The sequence below is a fragment of the Diceros bicornis genome, chromosome 6 (genome assembly GCF_020826845.1).
Source record: "Diceros bicornis minor isolate mBicDic1 chromosome 6, mDicBic1.mat.cur, whole genome shotgun sequence".
NCBI classification, from domain to species: Eukaryota; Metazoa; Chordata; class Mammalia; order Perissodactyla; family Rhinocerotidae; genus Diceros; species Diceros bicornis.
The window spans coordinates 63493784-63508408 of NC_080745.1; the positions used below are offsets into that span (position 1 = coordinate 63493784).

General features: G+C 50.3%; 1 protein-coding gene across 4 annotated transcripts in view; it reads left to right on the top strand.

Moving 5' to 3' along the window:
• The window catches only part of ZFYVE27 (zinc finger FYVE-type containing 27), a 66047-nt gene that overhangs the window by 39637 nt on the left and 11785 nt on the right, over positions 1-14625 (top strand). Inside the window, exon 12 of one of the 4 annotated variants that reach the window (XM_058543693.1) lies at positions 2568-3903. The exons of the other annotated variants lie outside the window; for them this stretch is intronic. Coding sequence (XP_058399676.1) covers positions 2568-2716 — 149 coding nt within the window. The 3' untranslated portion in view covers positions 2717-3903. Of the gene's footprint in view, positions 1-2567; positions 3904-14625 lie in introns of those variants that run through there. 4 annotated transcript variants of the gene reach the window in all.

The following is a 14625-nucleotide window of genomic DNA, read 5'->3' on the forward strand; positions in this document are numbered from 1 at the left end:
CTGAGGTGGCTGCAGGTTTGACTCTGGTTGGCAAGGCTGCTGCCCTCAGGGAGCTCAGGGTCTAGAGGGGCAGCCAGCTGATGAACAGACACACAAAGAGCTTATAATCACAACTGGAGTGACTTCCTGGTGGAGGGTGGAGAGGTGCCCTAAAGCCTCCTCTTTGTGGAAAGTAGGGTGAGCACTGAACACAGAGTCAGAGGCACTTGTTATTAGGATTTTGCATCTACCACTGTGGGAACTCGGGTAAGACCCAACTCCCTGTGCCTCAGTTTCCCCTTCTGCAAAACAGAAACTTTCTTTTACAGATTTGTTGGTAAGATTAAATGAGAAGTACCTGAAGATGCTTAAAACTGCTCCAGTTTAAGTGTTCAAAGAGTTGTTTGCAATCACAGGAGGCAGCCAGGGCACGCTCCCCACTCTCTCCGCCGGGCTATGGCTGTGTGGGCCCTGGGGACCCCGGATTTTTAAGATGTTTCAGTTGGAAGCTGGTCTCTCTTCTGGTGGTTCCTGACCACCCAGGGTCTGGTAAGGCGCTAGTAAAGACTCATAAACTGTTTTCCATGTTTCCCCAAATCAACACGGAATGGTTCATTTGCCTGTAAATAAAACAGCAGATTTCTTTGCTTTTGGCTGGAATTACCCGCTCTCAGGACGGAACTCCTTCTCTCATGCTGAACAGAAGTCATTGGCAGTCCATGCATCTTTGATTAATTTAAAAAACGGAGGCTGGGAGGGGGAAGTGAGTGGCCCAGCCAGGGGAATGGCAGGTCAGAGAGGCCTCAGGGGCCTTTGTGCTCTGGGGGCGGGGGAGGAAGTCAGGAGGCCCCCAGGAGGTCCTCGAGGGCAGGACTGTGGAGGGGAAACCCAGGGCAGGAGTGGTTGGGGGGGCCAGCTGTTGGGGGAACCCTGCACAAACAAAGGCCTCATTAAGGAGAGGGTGCGGGTGGGGAAGAGCCACTGAATCTCCTCTCCCGGACCCTGGCCAATGGAGCAATTGTCCTCTGCTGGGAGGGAGCTGGGGCATTGGCCTGGGAACTGCTGGGCGCCTGCTGGTGGTCTCAGCAGCTTCTTTGCCTGGCCCCAGAGTGGCTCTTCTGTGCTCCTGCTGAGGATTCAGGCCACAGTAGGGACTACCTGGTCCTAGTCCTTTCAGCTGGCGGTTCAGGGTATGGGTTCCCACATGAGGCTCTCTGTGCCCACTTCCCTCTGGCCCACTTCTGGGGAACCAGGCCCTGACTAGGGTTGTCTGAACTTGGGCTCAGCTGGCTTCTGTGGCTCTCCTCTTCTCCCCTCGACCCAGCTGCCATGGCCTTGGGCCAGTTGCTTGGCTTCTCAGGTCTGGACTGCTTCACTCATAAAGTGAGGAGAGTTGAGCTAGAAGTGTTTCTCAGCTGGGTTTGGTCATCAGGACGACTGCGCTGCTACTGGCGTTTAGTGGGCAGGAGCCAGGGATGCTAAATTCCTGTGCTATCCAGCCCAGCCTTGCGTGACCAAGAATCGTCCTGCCCTAAAGGCTGATAGAGCCCTTGTTGAGAAGCACTCGTAAATCAATGCTTTTCACTGCTGGTGTTTTTAAAGTAAGGCAGTCCTGTTTTCAGATGCTGTGGCTTGTGGGAACTCAGCAGATAAAGCAGAAGAGAGGAAGGCAAGAGTGGTTAGGCCTGGGACGGGGCCCAGAGCCCTACCCGCGTGCATGCTGTACCCAACAATGGCCCCCGTCCAACGTGACCTCTCTCCAGGGCCTCATCCGGCTGACATCCAGGGCCTCTGTGCAGCTGGCTGGGCCCGATGTGGCTGTTCTGATTGGTCAGACCTCTGTTCTGATTGGTCAGAGTCTATTCTGACCCAGTGGATAGCTGTTGAAATGGGTGTGTCTGTGCTGTGCCAGTTGTTACTTCTCACCCCTGCCTATGCCGCATGGTTTTTCTTCTTGTTTTTGTTTAATTCTTAGGAGTATGATGGGCAGGTGAGGTTTGGGGTTAATGTCCTGTGGCTATGAATTGTCCCTGGCCCCCCAGGCCTACCTGGACTAGGCTGGCTGACTTGGGCTGTCACAGGGCGCACCCCACAGCCAGGAGAGGAGAGAGGTTCCCACATTTGCAGTGTGCGAAGCAATCACCTTGGAAGCTGGTTAAAATACGCATTCAGATTGCTGGGCCACCTGCAAACTCCAGTTCTACACATGTCCCTCCCAGGTGGTTCCATGCAGTGGTCTGGGGACCAGCATGGGAAATGCTGGCCTCAGAGGGGGCCGCGCCTGCTCCTCTCTTCTCCCCCTCCCCCTGCTGGTCACAGCCACTCTCCAAGGCTCATGGGCCTCCTTGAGGCTGAAATGAGAACTCTCTCCCTTCTGGAAGCTCCGCACCACCTGCCCCCTCTGCCTGGGGATGTAGTTAGTTGGATTCATGTCCCTCTTACCTTTGCAGCGTCCAGCTCAGGGATCTGATTAATAATGGTGTCAGCAGACACTGGGGAGTCCAGACACTGTGCTAAGTGCTTTATTATCTCATTTAAACCTCTCAGTGATGCCGAGGGGTAGATGTTGTTATCCTTCCTGTTTGCAGTTGAGAAATCGGAGGTGATTGAGGAACTTGCCCAAGGTCACACAGCGGGGAATCTTCCAGATGGATCTGACTCCACCACACACATTCTGAGTACAGGCAGGGCAGCCAGCCCATCCTCCGTCTGGGATTTCATAATCACCCTTCAGTGAGTCTCGCCCGGTGCTGTTATCAGTGTTATTATTAATGAGGACTTGAGCCTGAAGACTTCCCAGAGGTTCGTGCCTAAGGAGAGATCCTCGTGAGGACAGTGGCTGAGAACCGCTAGGCTCCTGGGGAGGATAATCCATCTTTATAGGGTGTTGGGAGTCCCATCTGTTATCTTGCTTCATCCGACAGCATCTGAGGGAGGCATGCACAGTGAAGCCCCATTTCACAGATGAGGACGCTGAAGCTCAGAGAGGTAAAGTAACTTACTCAAGGTTGCCCAGGCAGTAAGTGATGGAGCTGGCATAGCGGACTCTCCCTAGGTTCCGTGCTTTTCCACTGCCCCACGAGTCCGGATTGTGCCAAGGTCAGGAAGACTTTCAGGCCTTTTCAGCCTGAGGTGTGTTCCTCCCCAGCCCACCCCGGAGTGCTCGGAAGACAGCCCGGGGTCTGCTAGAGACAAAGAGGCGGTGCCCTCTTGACCTAGTTCTGTGGCCAGGCAACTTGGGGTCAGGAAAAGGTGCATTCTTTCCCCTCCGCTCACATTACCCAGCCTCTGGCTTCCTGGAATTTTTGTTAAAATTCCAAATCTCTTGGCAATAAGTCCTCTTCGCCAGAGTTTTTGCAAACAGGAACCCAGCACCCTTCAGCTTCCAGACCTCGCTTTCACACCCTTTCCTGCTTTAAACTGGTGCCAGAGCCCCTGGAGGAGAAACTAGATCTAGGAGGAAACCAGCAGTCAGATCCGTGAGCAGGATGGCCACGCGGAGAGATTGGTTGTTACTTCCCGGGCCCATCTCTGAGGGAGGCACAAAAGACCTGGACTCGGTGCCTAAAGACCCCAGTGCACGTCCCGGCATGCCGCTTCCTGTGCAACCTTGGGGCTGCGCTTCCCCTCTCTGGGTCTCAGTTTCCCCATTTCTTAAAGGAAAATAATAATGCCACCCGACTGAGAGGGTCAGATGAGATCATATATGTGAAGAGGTTTTATCACTATTATTATTTGATTACCTGAAGGTCAAGTTTGTTTAAAAAACTCTGCGATGATGGAAATGTTCTGTATCTGTGCTCTGCAGTCTGGTAGCCCCTAGCCACGTGTGGCTACTGGGCACTTGATATGTGGTTTCTGCTACTGAGGAACCAAATTTTTAATTTAATTATTTTTGGTGAGATGAAATTCACGTAACATAAAATTAACCATTTTGAAGTGAACAATTCAGTGGCATTTAGTACATTCACGATGTTATGCAACCACCGCTTCTCTCTAGTTCCAAACATTTTTGTCACCCCAAAAGGAAACTGTATACATGAAGCAGTTTCTCCCCACTCCCCCTCCCCCCAGTCCCTGGCAACCACTAATCTACTTTCTGTCTATGGATTTGCCTATTCTGGACATTTCATATAAATGCAGTTGTACAGTATGTGACCTTTTGTGTCTGGCTTCTTTCACTTAACAGAATGTTTTCGAGGTTCATCCATGTTGTAGCTTGTATCGGTACTATGTTCCTTTCTAATGGCTGCATCGTATTAATTTTAGTTAATTTAAATGTAAATAGCCACATGTAGCTGGTGGCTACTGTACTGTACCACCAGGAACCTCTGGAGTCCTTCTGGGCAGTGAGGAAATGGGACCTCCAGGTGTCCGTGGTACCTGAGGGGACCTCATGGGAGAGGAGAAGGAGCATGGAGGATGAGAAGGCTGAGAAGGGTGCCCCAGGGTCTGCAAAGGAGCCCAAAGCTGTGGCCGATGATTGACATGCTGTGTGTTACGTGTGTTGACTCATTCCATCACGCAGCGCCTTTTGATGTAGGTCTGTCCTACCACCATCCCTATTTTACAGAGGGGAAAACTGAGGCTCAGAGAGATTAAGTCACTGCCCAAGGTCGCACAGCTGGTAAGTGGGAAGAGATGGGTTTATGAACCTGGGTCTGGTCCCTCCCCAGGGCCCATGATCTTCACCACCAGGCTACGCGTATGTTTACCCTGATCCCAGGAGCTGCCTAGATGAAGGCAGATCCAGGCCCCCAGCTGCACCCGTACAGACCCTCACACCTCAAGGCGGGGCTTTCTAGCGCCATCCCATGTCAGACTCTCTGAGCTAAGAACTGCCTGGACCTCGGTGCATCTTTGAGAGTCAGGAAGGGGTGGCTGATGGGACACCTCAGGATAGGATTAGGGAATAGCCTCGGTCAAGACCCCGTCGTTTATCAATGAGTAACCTGGCCTGTCGGGGCTCCCGGTACCCTCTTTGGGCCCCCCACTATTAATTGATCTGGGAAGGAGACTCTGTTAATTGCAGACCCAGAGTAAACAGGGCTGGGATAAATGGGGCTGATAGCAGATAGCTTTTCTTGGCTGTGCTGCCCTTTGCCCTTTGGGAAGAGGCAAAGAGTGAAGGGGAAGGAGTGGTCCTAGGAATGTCTTTGGAGTGGGGGAGGGAAGAGGGGCTTCTTGGGGCCCCAAAGAGTCAATCTGTATGTCCTTCTGGAAATAGAGTCCTCTGCTGGGCTCCCTGTTTGCTGTGCCCTGTCAAAGGGATGGGGGGTGGGGGCCAGCGGGACTCTGACATCCATCTCTTTTCTTCCCTCCCCTGGTCCATCCGTCCATCCATTGCTTTCAGCATCCTTCCATACTTCCTTTCCTCCATTCACCTACTCTCCCCCTTTATCCATGCGTCTGTTTTTCTTTCCTTCTCTCATTTCATTCATCTGTTCTTCTCTCATTCTGTCTGTTCATCTGAAAGTCTACCTCTTCCTCTTTCCCTCCCTTCTTGCCTCCCTCTATCCCTTCCCGTCCTTCACTCATCTTCATCGCTTTCCTTCCCCCTATATAGTGAGCACGTGTTCTTGAGAAAGCTAGGGAAGAGGTTGGCGGGAGTCCTCTGGGCCATGGGGTTCTGAGGCGGGGCCCCTGCGTGGCCCTCGTGGGTTTAACTGCCTGGCCTCCGACATGCTGGCCGCTGGCTCCAGATTAGATGGAGTCTCTTTGTCCCTGAGGGAGGATAAAACCTTGTTCGTTCAGCCTAGGGACCACGTAACTGACTATCCACAGGGGGACACTTGGAGAAAGAAAGGGGGTGCTTTAACAATCACCCCTGGGCAATGGAGTAACCTGGGACTGTCGTGGGCACAGCAGGACATCTGGTCCCCCTTTCTCAGCCCCACCTTGGGAGAGCCTGTGACCCTGTGACTCAGGCAGCCTTTGCTCCCAGAGCTGAGCCTGGATTGGGGGTTGGTTCTGTGAGCAGCAACACACATCAGCATGAACCCCTTGGTCAGAGTTTGGTGTCTGACGCCCTCTGGAAGCCCAAAACCCACCCCCCAGCATGACATGGAATGGTCCCAATGGGGCTGTCCAGAAGTTGTCTCATCCTGACACCGCTGTGTGGAGGGCAGTGCAGAGATTATCACACCCCTTTTACAGATGAGGGAATCGAGGCTGTGTGTGCAGGGGTTTGCTAAAGCCTCACAGCTGGATAAATAAATCCCCAAACCCACTCTCAGCTCTCTCAATAAAATAATGTTGGATCTGCAACCCCGTTTCCAAACCCACCCCTGTGCCCATTTTATAGATGGGGCACTTGAGGCTGGAGTGGGGAGGTGACTTCCTAGTGAGCCCATGGGCTGTCCAGTGGCGGAGACACTGGCCAGCAAAGTAGGGCAGCTCAACCCCAGAGCAGGCACGGCCCAAGGACTCCCAGAGCTAACAACCACCCAGTGTAACAATGGCCACCATTTATTGAGCCCCGATTACGTGCCAGGCACTCTCCTGGGTGCTTTCCACATTATGCGGTGACTCAGCCAGTTCAGGTGGGAGAGCAAGATGGCCGCTGGAGAACAGACCCCTTTGGTCCCCTCTCCTCTTGCTCCCTGCCCTCCTGCGGAGCTCTCAGGTTGATCTGGGGGGCAGAATGTGTCCTCCGGCCTGGGGCCCTGCCACCACCCATTAATCCCTAACCGCTGCAGCTGGGAGATAAGATAGCACCAGCCCATTAATCAAGGCAGCCTGGCAGGGTGCGTGGGGGTGGGCTGAGACAACACCACCTCACAGGTGGAGATAAGCCCCCTCCTCCTGGCTCCCTCAGGGGCTGGGGGCAGTGGAGGATGCTGGGAAGTTTGGCCTCAGGTTCCAATTCCAGGTATTTGATGGGTGGGTAGAGCCTATGGTGGGCAGTGGGGCAGGCACCAGTGTGCAGGCTGGATTGAGAGGAGCCAGGAGACCTGGGTTCTGGCCTCAGTGCTCCCTGGGCTGCCTCTGTGTCCATCAATAAGCCACCGCCTCTCTCTAGGCCTGTATCTACATCTGAATGAATGAGGAGGTGGGGGGACTGAACTAGATGACCTGGGCAACCCTTTCACTATGAACGTGCTCAGTGACCAGGCGCTGGGGCAGGTGAGGAGTGGGCTCACTTGACAGCAGGGAGAGGGCAGAGGCACGACCTTGGCTAAGGGACAACAGGCTGGGTGGGATTTGTCTCAGAATCTGTGTTAGTCAGCCTCACAGGAGAGCCAGTGGGGGCTGGGAGTGGGACAGAAGGAAGGAAGGGGCCCTTGAGCCACTGTGCCCTTCAGGGGGCCACGCAGTACACTGGTTAAGCCCCCAGGTGCTGGAATCATAGAGTTTGAGTCAAATCCCAGCTCTGCTACCGCCCTGTGGAGTCTTGGGTCAGTTCCTCAACCTTCTGGCACCTTAGTTTCCCCATCTGTACAATGAGGAAGACAGTATTTTCCTCTTGGGATTTTTGTGAGGAAGATACATGTAAAATGCTTAGCTTACTGCCTGGCAGACAGCAAGTGCTCAGTAAATATTAGATATTCTTCTTCCCCACGGCCTGGACCGTCTTCAGTGCAGGTTCTCTGTGACGGCAGCTGTGGAGGAGACTGGGATAGCTCAACCCCAAAGCAATTGCTGGCCCAAGGATGCTGATTATAAAGTGTGTTAGTTATATTTTTATAACTAATAAACAACAAACTTAAAACAGCAAACATTTATCATGTCCACAGTTTCTGTGGGTCAGGAACTCAGGAACCGCTTTGACGGGTGATTCTGGCTCAAGACCTCTCATGAGGTTGCAGTCAAGATGTCGGCCAGGCTGCTGTTACCTGAAGGCTTGACTGGGGTGGAGGATTTCTTTCCAAGTTCACTCATCTGGCTGCCGCCTGGACACCACAGGGGCAGCTTAAGTGTCCTCACCATGTGGCAGCCGGCTTCCGCGGAGCGAGTGATCTAGAAGCGAGCATGGGGAAAGTGTAGTGCCTTTCATTGCCAGCTCTCTGAAGTGGCACACCATCAATTCTGCTTTATTCCAGTCATTAGAAGCAAGTCACCATGGCCAGCCCGCACTCCAGGGATGGGAGGAATGTCAGAGACAGATGCGTGCAGTAACACGACGATAACCGCAAACAACAGCTATTCTATGCCATTCTATGCCTGGGCTGGGAACCCGACACCCACAATGTCTAATCTCCACAACCACTTGCTAAATCAAGAATTGTGTTTCTTTTATGGATGAGAATACAGTGGTTTAGAGAGGTTAAATGATTTGCTCAAGGCCACCAAGTCAGGAGGTGCCCAGAGTGCTGTCTGGTCCTGCGGCCGGGCATTCCCCACCCTAGGCAGTGCCCAGCTTCAGCCACCCGCAAATCAGCCTTGGCTTTGAAGGCACACGTGACCATCCAGGGTAACGAGGCCTCCTGGGAGGTAGGATTAGCAATGATATATGAAGCACACATGTATAGGGCATGTGAGGAGCAGGGACTATTAGAGTTTGAAGTCTGACCTGGGGTGGAATTCTGAATCCACCACTTACTTGGTGCCTCAGTTTCCTCATCTATATGGTGGAAGTGATAATATCTACCCACACAACTGCTGCAAGGGTAGATGAGGGATGTATGTGGTAAGTGTGGGTGCTAGCTGTTGTCACCTTGGGGTGGGACCAGGTAGCTCTCAGGACTGGGCGGCTAGAGGGCTGCCTTCTCTCTGAATAATATGCCCTTCTGGTGAAAGCAATGTCCCCATTCCTGGTCTGGGGTCCCCCATCCAGGCCTTGCTACTACTGCTTTGCCAGCCTTCTGCGTAGTACTGAGGCCAGGGTGTGCAAGCCTTGGGGCAGGAGGCTCCTCCCAGCTGCAGGGCTCAGGCCAGGATTCCTGGCTGGGAGCTCCTGGGCGCCCCTCCTTCTTGCTTCCCAGCATTTCCAGTGCCTCCAGCGTGGAGGGATCTGCATGCGCTTGCCCACTTCTGCCAGCAGGGGGAGCAGGTGCTGTGTCTGGGAACGTGGGAGGCTCTGGGCTGCCTGGCAGGGGGTGCTCCTGTCCTGGAAGCCCCTGGGTGGGGTGGAGTGGGGTCACTTGGAGCAGAGCTGGCAAGAGTTTGGGCTTCATCCCCCTTGAGGAGAGCAGTCGCTGGAGCCCTAGAACCCAGGAGATGGGGCCCTGGGAAAGGACGAGAAAGGACAGATTTTCCTGGGCATGAGATTTCAGGCCCCTGCCTCCCTTGGGATCCAGAGGAGGAAAAGAAGTCATCATTTTTTGCTCCATAATCCATTCAGCAAGTGTCGTTGAATACGTACTGTGTGCCTGGCTCCCTGGTAGGCACAGGGAGCCCATGTCAGATGCGGATTCCCACAGGGCTGACATTCGAGTGGGGAGGCTGGGCACAAGGCAAGATGTACAAATGGAGTCGTTGCAAATGTGGTGTAAAGGAAACAAACAGAGGGCTGAGACAGCAATGACTGGGGGCCTGTGTCTCCCCTCACTCACCTGGGTGACCAGGTGGGATTGAGGTGGGGCCAGTCTGTGAGTCTGCGAGTGGGAACCACCTCCTCCACAGTGCCCTTCTTAGCCGTGGGCTCCTATCATCACCGGAAACCACCACGAGTCACCATAGCACCTGCCAATGACAGCAGGGAGGGCATTTAGTCCACCACCACCTGCAGGATCATCCATGGAGGAAACCCATTGGAGGCCCTAGAGTCAGACAGGCCTGGCTTCCAGCCTGGCTCAGTCACTTACCAACTGTGTGACCTTGCCTAAGACACCTGCCTTCTCTGTTTTGGCATCTGCAAGCAGTGATAAGGATTCCTATATGGTGTGAGGACGGGGATGTCTTCATGCCAGCTCTGTCTCTGGCCAGAGGGAGACCTTAGGTCCATGTGTTAGCTTTCTGTCACTGCTGAAACAAAGTTCCACAAACTTAGCAGCTTAAAACAACACGTATTAATTTTTTTTCAGACTTTTTTTTTTCCTTTTGTGAGGAAGATCAGCCCTGAGCTAACATCTGATGCCAATCCTCCTCTCTTTTGCTGAGGAAGATTGGCCCTGGGCTAGCATCCATGTCCGTCTTCCTCTACTTTATATGGGACACCGCCACAGCATGGCTTGACAAGCAGTGCGTCTGTGTGCGCCCGGGATCCGAACCTGCAAACCCTCAGGCCGAGGAAGCGGAGCCCACACTTAACCACTGCGCCACTGGCTGGCCCCAGTAAAGTCTATTAATTAAAAAAAATGGCCATATGTGTAGCTAAGTCTGCATATATCAAAGGCTGCCCAAATAACTGGGAGCTTTCTGAATTAACTGTCATGTAGAATACGATGCTTATTAAGGGATAAATAATGAAAACGTGATAATTGGAAGTTAACACGTATTAAAGCCCAACAATAACCATAGCGCTTGTTTAGAACTTAAACCAACAAGAGATTTTTTAGGGAAGGGGTATTATATCACTGATATAGTTTAAAACTGCTGCTTGGTGATAATAAAATGGACTGACTTTTGGGTTGTTTCACTAGCGTTTTAAAATTCTCTGCCATTAGGGCCGGCCCTGTGGTGTAGCAGTTAAGTTTGCGCGCTCTGCTTCGGCAGCCAGGGGTTTGCAGATTCGGATCCTGGGCACAGACCTACGCACCACTTGTCAAGCCATGCTGTGGCAGGCATCCCACATATAAGGTAGAGGAAGATGGGCATGGATGTCAGCCCAGGGCCAATCTTCCTCAGCAAAAAAATAAAAAAATAAAATAAAATTCTCTGCCATTGCACCCCCAGTTGCCTGCACTGGGCGGACCACTCCAGCCACACCCCCCTTGGTCACCTCTGCCAACAAGCCGGCTATTCTCCATCTTTCCACATTGTATCACTGGACACTGTATTGCATCTCATAAGGCCTCGTTAACAGGCAGGAAAGGAACTATTTCTTTTCTCATGTCTTTTTTTTTTTTAACTTTTTATTTTCAATAGACTTTATTTTTTAAAGCAGTTTTAGGTTCACAGCAAAATTGAGTGGAAAGTACAGCGAGTTCCCATATACCCCTGTCCCACACAGGCATGATATACCCATATACCCCTCCCCCACTATGGACATCCTGCACCACGGTGGTACATTTGTTACAATGGATGAACCTACACTGACACATCATTGTTACTCAAAAGTCCATAGTTTACGTTGGGGTTTGTTCTTGGTGTCGTAGTTCTATGGTTTTGGGCAAACATATAATGACATGTATCCATCATTATGGTATCATGCAGAGTAGTTTCACTGCCCTAACATCCTCTGTGCTCCGCCTATTCATCCCTCCCTTCTCCATAACCCTTGGCAACCACTGACCTTTATATTGTCTCTATAATTTTGCTTTTTCAGAATGTCATAGAGTTGGAATTATGATTCCTTTTCAGATTGGCTTCTTTCCCTTAGTAATACGCATTTAAGGTTCCTCCATGTCTTTTCATGGCTTGATAGCTCATTCCTTTTCCTTGCAGAATAATATTCCATTGCATGGATGTGCCACAGTTTATTTATCCTCTCCTGTCACATGCCCCTTCCTAAGCCAGTCACTGGCAAGAGGAAAGGAATTACCTCAAGTGATTAGGTGACCGATAAGTGTCAGTCCTGGAGCTGAGTAGAGTCCAACCTCTGAATTTCAGGCTGCCTAACACATGAAAAAACTCTTGAAGGGTTATTTAGTGAGGATTGAGTGAGGAAATGGTGGTTAGATAGGTAACCAACAATGTTTGCTCCAGGGACCACATCTTTTTTTAAAAAAATGAATTAGATTCTTTTTTTGTCTGTAAAATAATTCATTTTAGAATATTGAAATATGCATAAAAGTAAAACAAAACTCACCCACAATTCCAACTTCTAGTGATTACTATTGTTAGCACTGTATGGTATCTCCTTCCAGTATGTTCTAGTTGTAGTGACACACACAATGAGGCATTAAGTCGGGACCCTTCCTCTTCCAGTTTTGCCTGAGGCATGAAGACAAAGACACCCCAGGCAAAAGGAGTTGAAGGGCAGACACCGTGGTTGAGAACTGGTGAGATGGCTCACCCATATTGATGGCAAACGAGGTTTAGGAACTGGAGATTTGGGGGACTTTTGAGAGAGTTTCTTTGTTGAAAACTGTACTATGAGTCCAGCCCCTTGGGCAGTTGGGATCCCAACCCTAAAGGGAGGGGTTCTCCTCACCTCAAGCCTGGTAGGATGGGCTTCAAGGAGACTCCTTGGGGAAACTGATATGTCTCCTGGAGTTTGGGGGGCCCAGGAGGCCATGTCTGACATAAATCTAAAGAGTCTAAAGGTAAGTCTGTGGCTTTCAAATTGAGAAGGCAGAGCAAAGAGTGAGCAAAAAAAGATCTGCTTTGGGAGCCAACTCCACTTCTACGGATGATGAGGCAAAGGGTGTGTGCATGTGCCTGGTGACCAACTGAGGGCCATGCGTGAGGGAGAGGCAGCCTGGAGCTGCTTTAGATCTGGCTTGAGAGGACCGCCCCAGGTGATAGGACCCCAACTAAGATTAGTATGACTGGGCCACTGGAAACCAGATGCTTAGGGGAGAGAGGGGTTAAGTGCAGTTTAAATCTTCAGAAGGGTTCCTGGGGACCTCCCTCAGGTCTTCACTCTGTTTTCCCAGGCTTTCTCAGGCTCCTCCCCCAGGTCTGTCTCTACACCCCACCCATATGGAGTCCACACCCTGATTCTTGTGGATGCTCTTCCCCACTTCTCAAGATAACAGAGTCCCAACCCCATGCCCCTTCCTGTGTCTTGCAAAACTCTGCCATCTCAGGCTTCAGCCAGACATCAATGGGGTCTTCCTCTGCTCAGGATTTTGCTGGTTGAAAATTAGGAGAGGGCTTTGACAGAGGAGGAAAAGTTTAGACTTTTTCTCCCAGGGCTGTGACCAGTGTTCTACTTACTTAAGGGCAAAAACTCTTCATTACCATAAACTCCCACAGGATAGATTCACATGAGGAATGCCTTGCTGCACACTTTTTATTCCCTCCTTCTGGGATTTCTATTGAAAGTATGATAGGCCTTCTTGCTCTATCTTCTATGTCTCTTACTCTCACTTCTGTATTTTCCATCTTTAATCTCTCTGGGCTGCATTCTGGATAGTTTGTTTCTTCAGACCTAACTTCCAGTTCACTAATTCTCTCTTCAGCTGTGTCTAATCTGCTGTTAATTCCATTCCTTGAGATCCTGGTTTCATTTTTTTTTTTCAGAACTAGAATTTCTATTTGTTTTTTTTTAAATCTGCTACATCACTTTTTATAGTTTCTAGTTTCCTGCCAGATTTTTCAAGTTTGGCCTTTTATTTCTTTGAATACAGTAAGCATAGTTGTTTTTAGTTTGTGTCTGGTAATACCAATACCTCCTGTGCTTTGGGGTCTGTTTCTAGTGTCTGTTGTTTCCTTGGTTCTTCTCATGAATGTTGGAATATCTTGAAGCCTTGGATTCAAAATCCAGAAAGTATTTTTATTTGTTTCAGTCCAGTGCTTGGAGGTGTTACCATTCTGGGACCACCACAGTTCAATTTCAAGGCTTGATATTTCCCAGTAAGAAATCAGGGTGCAAATCTGTGTGAGGGCTGGTTTGTGTCAAGTTCATTCCCCACCTCTTCTGCACCCCTTCCAGGGTGTGTAGTCCCAGTTCTGTGCAGGGTATGAGTTTTCGGAGTTCCCACCTATGACAAGCTCTGGTTTGACATCTTTCCTCCCAGCCCCGAAGATACTCAAAGCACAGCTCCTGCTCCAGTACCTATTTCTCCCAGGTAAGCAAATGTCCTCTGAACAAAAGCAGCTTTGTAGGATGGGCTTGTTTGTCTGGATTCTTATCTTCTCCCAGATCTTAGCCCAGCAATTCCTCAGTAGTTTGTAATCTTTGGTGTTTTCAAGAAGATGTTTTTCTAATATTTTGGCTCACCTTCCTTTCATTGTTCTCAGTGAAGAACTGGCCTGAATTACCTTGTCCACCGTGACCAGGAGTTCACATGAAGAATGAGTACTGTGACCTTACTACTTGAAAAATAGCAACCCTGGCCTTATTCACTAAAGGAGGCTTTGCCGCCGTCCCGGGCTTATTTTCATCACAAAGAACTCTATACGGGCCAAGAACATATCTCTCTTAGTTATGCAGGATGAGTAGAGCCATCCTCATATAGTTATTCTCTCAGCCCCAGTTTTTCTCTTGCCACAGCAGGAGTGGCAATAGTCAAGGAGTCAGGAGATTTTCAGTCCTGGCTTTGCCACTTACTCATTCCTTGCCGTGGATAAAGGAGTTACTTCCTCTTTTGGGCGTTTGGGGTTTTTTTTTTAAAATAGTTTATCTGCAACATGGGATTAAGAATCAGATCTCTTAAGATTATCTACTAGGATAATGGCTGTGAAAATGCCCAATGCGCTGCTTGACACATTTAGATGCTCAAAAAATATTTGATGACTATTAATCTGAACCAGTTAACACGACTATATCAATTTAGTTGCAGATACTAGAAAAATATCTCAAATGACAATAGTTTTAAGAAAAGAGTTTATTTCTCCTCCTTGTAGCAGACATCTGAACGGAGGTAGTCCAGGGCTGGGGTGGTGACTCCACATTTTTCGGGGCCTCGAACGCCTTCCATCCTGCGTCTCCCCCAT